At 42.5% G+C, this 7,007-nt stretch overlaps 1 protein-coding gene across 1 annotated transcript in view; it reads right to left on the bottom strand.

Moving 5' to 3' along the window:
• LOC108580049 overlaps nt 1-7,007 on the bottom strand; it is a 190,395-nt gene that overhangs the window by 68,790 nt on the left and 114,598 nt on the right. Inside the window, exon 2 of the mRNA XM_017943712.1 lies at nt 778-983. Coding sequence (XP_017799201.1) covers nt 778-983 — 206 coding nt within the window. The remainder of the gene's footprint in view (nt 1-777; nt 984-7,007) is intronic.

Here is a 7,007-nt window from a genome sequence, read left to right as displayed (position 1 = left end):
CGGATTCGGGTGCAACAAGCCGCGTTTTCGGCTCTCCCCCTCTCTCTCTCTCTTTTTCGTCTTCCTCTGTCACCACAGTGGGGAAGACAGTGTTCCTGGCGGAATTAACAAGGTTTCATATTAACGGGGAAATTGTGTCGACCCTCTTGGAAACATATTGCCTATGAAACTGCGCTCACCTTCGGCTCCACTTTCCCCAGAAATGGAGAAATTTCTTTATTTATTTTCACCGCTGTCCAACTATTTGCACACAAAACAACGGACAATACGTGAAGTCATTGCTTCTGTTTTAAACTTCGTCAAACTTTAGATCACTTTGTGTTCGCTGCCTTTTTTCATTTCATTAACTTCCGTGCTATAGTTGCAGTTATTACCGTATCTTGAGGAATTTTATTGTGAGTGAAAACTATTTTTTGAATTTTTGGAAAATGATAGAATTCTGTTGCGTTGGAAAATAATTTTTGACAACGAAGTTGGGAATTTGGGTGATTATGCCAGGTGAACGGTAATAATAACGCCTTTATTACAGCAATAGTGTAACACAGGTTCGAGGTTCAATTATAGTCCCTACTATGCCTGAGGTATAATTGATCGACGATTATAATTAGAAGCGATTGATCAGAGGTGAGATGTGAAATGCACAGTTATCGTTGGGGAGAGGAAATTGGAAATTATAGGTATTATCAGAGCGAGGGTGAACTGTTAAGGATTGAGAATTGAATTTGGGATTACAAGGGTTGGAAAATTTGTTGCAAGCAATTAAGGGAAGACACTCACATTCACGTGTATTCCGTCGACGTTGAAGGTGCTGTACGGTGGATCTCGCTCGGGCAGGTATCGATAGAACTCTGTGTCTTCGAGGAACCATTGTATCGTGTACAATGGCAGACCTTCGAGGTCGTAGTGGCAGGACAACGTCACTGTGTCACCCGATCGCACCACTGCTGGCACGTTGATTGTCAAATCCTTCAGTCCTGTCGCCCCTGGAAATTAATGGTTAAAAGTAATTTAGTGGAAATGCAGATTGCGTACATTTTAGAATTCTGAGAGAATTCTGAGTATTTCTGTAGGAAATTTTGGATCGCGTTGCAATTTGAAACTCGAGTTAGTGTTCTTACAAGTATTATAGATCAATTTGAGGATCACCAATTTTGCAGAAATCAAATTTCCTAAATTTTAGAATTCTAATGGAAATTTTAGAATTCTAAGAGAATTCTAAGTATTTCTGTAGGAAATTTTGGATCGTGGCACAATTTGAAACTCGAGTTAGTGTTCTTAGAAGTATTATAGATCAATCTGGGGATCACCAATTTTGCAGAAATCAAATTTCGGAGTTTTAATGCGAATTTTAGAATTATAAGTATTTTCCTAGGAAATTTTTGATCGTATTGCAATTTGAAACTCGAGTGAGTCTTCTTAGAATTACTATAGATCAATCTGAGGACCACAAATTTTGCAAAAATCAAATTCCTACTTTTCAGAATTTTGCAATATTCTCCTGTGAGCTCTAATTAAAATTTCTTCGAAAATTCTTCCTGAAGATACTATAACACCCCAAATACTTAACTTTCATAAATTTTAAATTTGCACCAATCCATACCATCTTACTGTAAATTTGAAATAAATAAAATTTGAATTTTTATAGAATCTCAGTACCCCCAAAAATAATTTCCAACATCTTCAAAAAAATCCAAAATCTTCAAAATTCGATTTCTGCAAAATCACCACAACACTTCCCGTTCCATTAAGAACTCAAATTCTCTCCTCAAGCAACCACAAATTCCCCAACAATCCCCTTTTTCCCTCCGATCTTCCATTGAAAACACGAACCTCGAAAAACCTTCGATACCATTCACCAAGCTTCGCCCGTGTAGCAAGCACAGTGCGACGAATACTTAGAAAAATGTTTCCACCGAACAACTGGTATCGGTTTCGTTGGATTGATAGCGGGGCCCCGGTGGGTTATGTTACCAATTGGAACGTCGAAACGGATAACTGTTCTGTATAGCGTATATATATATATTTTTTTTTTCTCCATTCGTCGATCCGTCCGTTCGTTTTGTCGTTTTAATTGGCGATAGGTGGAGAGACGTGGGTGCTGGTTGCGGAGGAACGGGGGTGGTGGAATGCTTGAGAGCGCGAGACAAAAACCGTGCAACGACAAAAGCTCGTGTCGTTCGTCGACGTTTTTGTAATTAGCCAGAGAGAATTGAGGAGGAGGAGGAGGAGATCGGTCGGTTTAAAGAGGCTCGGTTTATGAGGCACGTTTTATCGTGAAATGTTATACCTATTCAGAGTCACGTTAGCCAGTATTAAGCAAAGTGAGCGTAATTTCACCGGCGAAGCTAAAGTTCAAGTTATTGCCCGAAGTGTACCGTCTCAAGACGCTTCTTCGAATTTTCTTAGGGCGAAGAGAACACGCTCGATGATATACAGAGTGCACTAGCTTAATTATTTTATTATGCGTTGTTTCTTTGATCAATTTTCTTTTGCCACAGACGATGAAGACGATTCTCTCAAATTTTTTCTCGTCCCTTTTTAAGTGTAGGCGACCTACGCTATCGTAACGAACGGGTTAAAATTGAGGCAAAGTGTAGGCGACAAACGTTATCGTAACGAAAGGGTTCTAATAAGTTTCCAAGCCCAGGTTCAATTTTTTTGTACATAAACCTACAATTTCTTTCCTGTCAGCTATCAGACTTTGACACGAATTCAACGACCACAGTACAGTAAATTCTCTACAAGTGTCAGTCAGTTTGGATTCTACAAGTGTCAGTATAGACGGTCCTACGCCTAGGTCTGCGTCATTGCTGCGCCCATGTTATCTCACTCGCAGTCCTTGTCCTTTACGAGATTTCACGGCTCGACAAATCATAATAGAAAAATATCATTTCTTTAATTTTACTTTTTTTCATCTGAAAGTTTTTTAACATGTTGGTGAGATTTTTCTGATGAAAATGATATCAAATTATGTCATGTTTGATGTCATTTTCATCAGAAAAATCTCATCAATATGTTAAGAAAAATTTCGGGATAAAAAAACGTAAAATTAAGAAAGTTGGTATTTAAATCGCTTGGTTGCCTCGACTCACGTTTCATCCTTATCTCTATTCGCTGTTCTTGTCTACGTTCGGCAAACTACAAAGGCGAGCGCGAGGCTCGAAAACGTAGCCCCTGATTCTACAAGTGTCAGGTTTAGGTTCCTTGCGGACTGACACTTGTGGAGAATTTACTGTATAATACATTCCTTTACATTAGGTTGGCCAATAAGTTCGTGTTAAAATGCAAGGTTGACTTTTGGCTGTTAAATCGCGTTTTGTTTTTACGCTTTGCACCGCAGTTACTTGCATTTCAAAGAACAGGAAGACAACTGTCGCTGTAAACCGCACGAACTTATTGGCCAACCTAGTATATAAAATTTATACATAGAAACGTTGAACGTGTGACGGCACACAGAATAAAACCGCGAATTAGTTTCATCGGTTAAGAAGCGGGCCGCGACAAAAGAAAGTCAGCAAACTTTATAAACGTCTACGGCCGACGAACTCGGGCTAGGCCGTTTTTCGTACGGGGCATCGACCTGACTGTGTCGGGTCGACTGCCGAATATGACAAGACGCGTTTATAGGCAAAGTAAACATCGCCAACCGCCGCCTCGGTCGATGATCCGCGAGTAGCCATCCTCGTCGCACCTGCGATAATGAACTCGCGGGAATAGGCAAGGCGATAAAAGCACGAAATTGCGGCGGGTCAGCTCGCAAAAGCGACGATTGTAAGAAGAACCGCAGAATGAAGAACCAAGTCCGAACAACCGTGTACAACTGAACAACGTGATCTTGAAGATTTATTTAAAAAACGAAGAGAAAAAATTTAAGATCACTATTTTCTAGATCCTGTAAAATCGCGAGTAAGATTTCTGTGAGAAGAAAAATTTAGAGCCGTCTACTAACAATGAAAATAATCGAGTTGGTCACGTTAGGCGAACCATCCTGCATTATAATAGCTGTGGCGGATATGATGGCCAGTTGAAAGGATTAAAAAGCATCTTCGCGTGGAAGTATTGTTCTCGAAGGGCGGTTTAATGCTTGCATCTAGCGACGGGTTATTTATCGTTCTAATTAGGTATTCCGGCTAGCGGGAAGATGTTAGAACGTACAATTAAGGCCCGTTTCCAGCGCTAATCTAATCGTGCGGGCAAAGTCCATTCAGACCGCCAAGTATCTCTTTAAACGGATAACCGACCCTCCGGTATTACGCCCAGCCCTGGAAAACGTCTAATCTTGACGCTGCACCCTCGTTCTCCTTTCTTCCTTCTTTTCACTCGGAGAACGTACCGCTGCTGGCCAGTCTTTGCGCACGAAATTTTCGCGATATGGAAAAAAATTAATTATCCGCCGGGGAAAAAGTAGTCCAATTTAAACGTTTCGCCGTGTTTACGTGCTTAGCGAGGTTCGAAGGGGTTGTTTTTCATTGGTGAATGTAGAGAAGGGTTGTGAATTTTTCTTTCTGTTTGCGAGGGAATGGATAAATTTCGAAATTTCGGGTTAATTTGTGGGTTAATGAACTGTATTTTATGGAACTTTTGGGCGTGGGAGTTTGAAGCTCAGCGTGAATGCCATGAAGAAAAAAAAGAAAGAGGAACATGGAAATTCTGAATTTGGAATTTTTGGGTAATTAAATTTGACCCAAAAAGTAACGTCGATGGAATTTCTGTATACTTAATTTTATCGTAGACTAGGAGAGATTGTTTTGTAATTTTTACCTTGTATTAATTGTGATATCTATAATAATTGATTATTTATGTCGGAAAGTTTAGCTGTTTAACCTTCAATATTCTTCATAAATGAATATTTTTCAGCATGAAATCCAAGCTGAATCCGGAAAATGGAAGAATCTCTAACTAGTAAATTGTGGAGTTGAAAAACGAATACCTTTGCATTGCACATTTCAGTGAAAGAGATTCAATCTGAAAATTGCAACTATTTGGGAATGTAGCGGGGTGGTACAGGAAGATTGTTCTCTAATTTCGAGCAGCTTTCGTCGATAATAATAAATTCCTCACGTGCGCGCCTTCTACAAACGAAACTCAATCCCAAAAGTGGAACCATTTCCAAATGTAGCTGCGAAAGTGTGTGTGTGTGTGTGTAGAAGCAGTGTTTCGCTGGCAGAGAATTTTCTAGGAAACATTTTAGCGTTGGCACGCGCGTACCGCGGATTTCCATGCTCTATCTCGTATGGTTTTATCGAGAGACGAGTCTGGCTTGTTTGGCCTGCCATTTCTCCGTGGCTTTATTCGCTTTCCGGCTAAGGGGATACGTCGAAGTCGAACAGACGTACCGCAACGCGATGCATCTCTTCCATTCGTCTGTTTCTCGTCTAATTTCATCGTTCCTCCCCGACCGTGGCAGATGCAACGACAGAAACAAAGAGGGTGGTGGAGAAATAGGGAGAGATAATGCGAGAGTGAGAGATTGAGAGGGAGAAGAGAAGGAGAGCGAGAAAGAGACAATAGGAGAACGAGGGAATGAGAGAGGGTGAGCCAGTGATGAGGGAGACAGGAGAGAGGCGAAATGAGGAAAAGAAACATATTAGAAGGAAAAAAGAGGACGTAAGGAGACGTGAGAGAAAGAGAGAAATTACGAGAGAGGAAGACAAAAAAGAGGGAAAGAAGGAAAAGCAAGGGAGTGAGAGAGGAAGAAAAGGAAGGCCAGAAAATGAGAAAGGAGGGAGAGGGAACACGAGAAAGAGAGAGGGAGAGCTAAAAGAAGAGAGGCAGAGCTAGAGGAATAGAGGGAGAGCTAGAGGAAGCGAGGGAGAGCTAAAGGAATAGAGGGAGAGCTAGAGGAAGCGAGGGAGAGCTAGAGGAAGAGAGGGAGAGCTCAAGGAAGCGAGGGAGAGCTAAAGGAATAGAGGGAGAGCTGGAGGAAGCGAGGGAGAGCTAGAGGAAGAGAGGGAGAGCTAGAGGAATAGAAAAGGAAGGCCAGAAAATGAGAAAGGAGGGAGAGGGAACACGAGAAAGAGAGAGGGAGAGCTAAAGGAAGAGAGGCAGAGCTAGAGGAATAGAGGGAGAGCTAGAGGAAGCGAGGGAGAGCTAAAGGAAGAGAGGGAGAGCTAGAGGAAAAGAAGGAGAGCTAGAGGAATAGAGGGAGAGCTAAAGGAAGAGAGGGAGAGCTAAAGGAAGAGAGGGAGAGCTAAAGGAAGAGAGGGAGAGCTAGAGGAAAAGAGGGAGAGCTAGAGGAAAAGAGGGAGAGCTAGAGGAAGAGAGGGAGAGCTAGAGGAAAAGAGGGAGAGCTAGAGGAATAGAGGGAGAGCTAGAGGAAGAGAGGGAGAGCTCAAGGAAGCGAGGGAGAGCTAAAGGAAGAGAGGCAGAGCTAGAGGAAGAGAGGGAGAGCTAGAGGAAGCGAGGGAGAGCTAGAGGAAGAGAGGGAGAGCTAAAGGAAGAGAGGCAGAGCTAGAGGAAAAGAGGGAGAGCTAGAGGAAGCGAGGGAGAGCTCAAGGAAGAGAGGGAGAGCTAGAGGAATAGAGGGAGAGCTCAAGGAAGAGAGGGTGAGCTCAAGGAAGCGAGGGAGAGCTAAAGGAAGAGAGGGAGAGCTAAAGGAAGAGAGGCAGAGCTAGAGGAAAAGAGGGAGAGCTAGAGGAATAGAGGGAGAGCTAGAGGAAGAGAGGGTGAGCTCAAGGAAGCGAGGGAGAGCTAAAGGAAGAGAGGCAGAACTAGAGGAAGAGAGGGAGAGCTAAAGGAAGAGAGCGAGAGCGAGAGCTAGAGGAAGAGAGGGAGAGCTAGAGGAAGAGAGGGAGAGCCAGACAATGAGAGTGACAAGAAGCAGGTAAAATTAGGAAGAGAAAAATTTTAGAATGAAGAAGGGGAACGTGACAAGACGAGAGAAAGAGAGAGGAAGAGGAGAGAGAAGAGAGAAAGAAAGAGAGAACCAGAAAAACTAGTGAAGGGAGAAGGATAACGAGGAAAAGAGAAAAAGGATGTGAGAAGACGAAAGAGAGAGAAATAAAGTG

This window comes from Habropoda laboriosa, unplaced genomic scaffold (genome assembly GCF_001263275.1).
Source record: "Habropoda laboriosa isolate 0110345459 unplaced genomic scaffold, ASM126327v1 scaffold23, whole genome shotgun sequence".
Lineage (NCBI taxonomy): Eukaryota > Metazoa > Arthropoda > Insecta > Hymenoptera > Apidae > Habropoda > Habropoda laboriosa.
The sequence above is the reverse complement of the archived record's forward strand: the minus strand, read 5'-3'. Positions and strand labels throughout refer to the sequence as shown.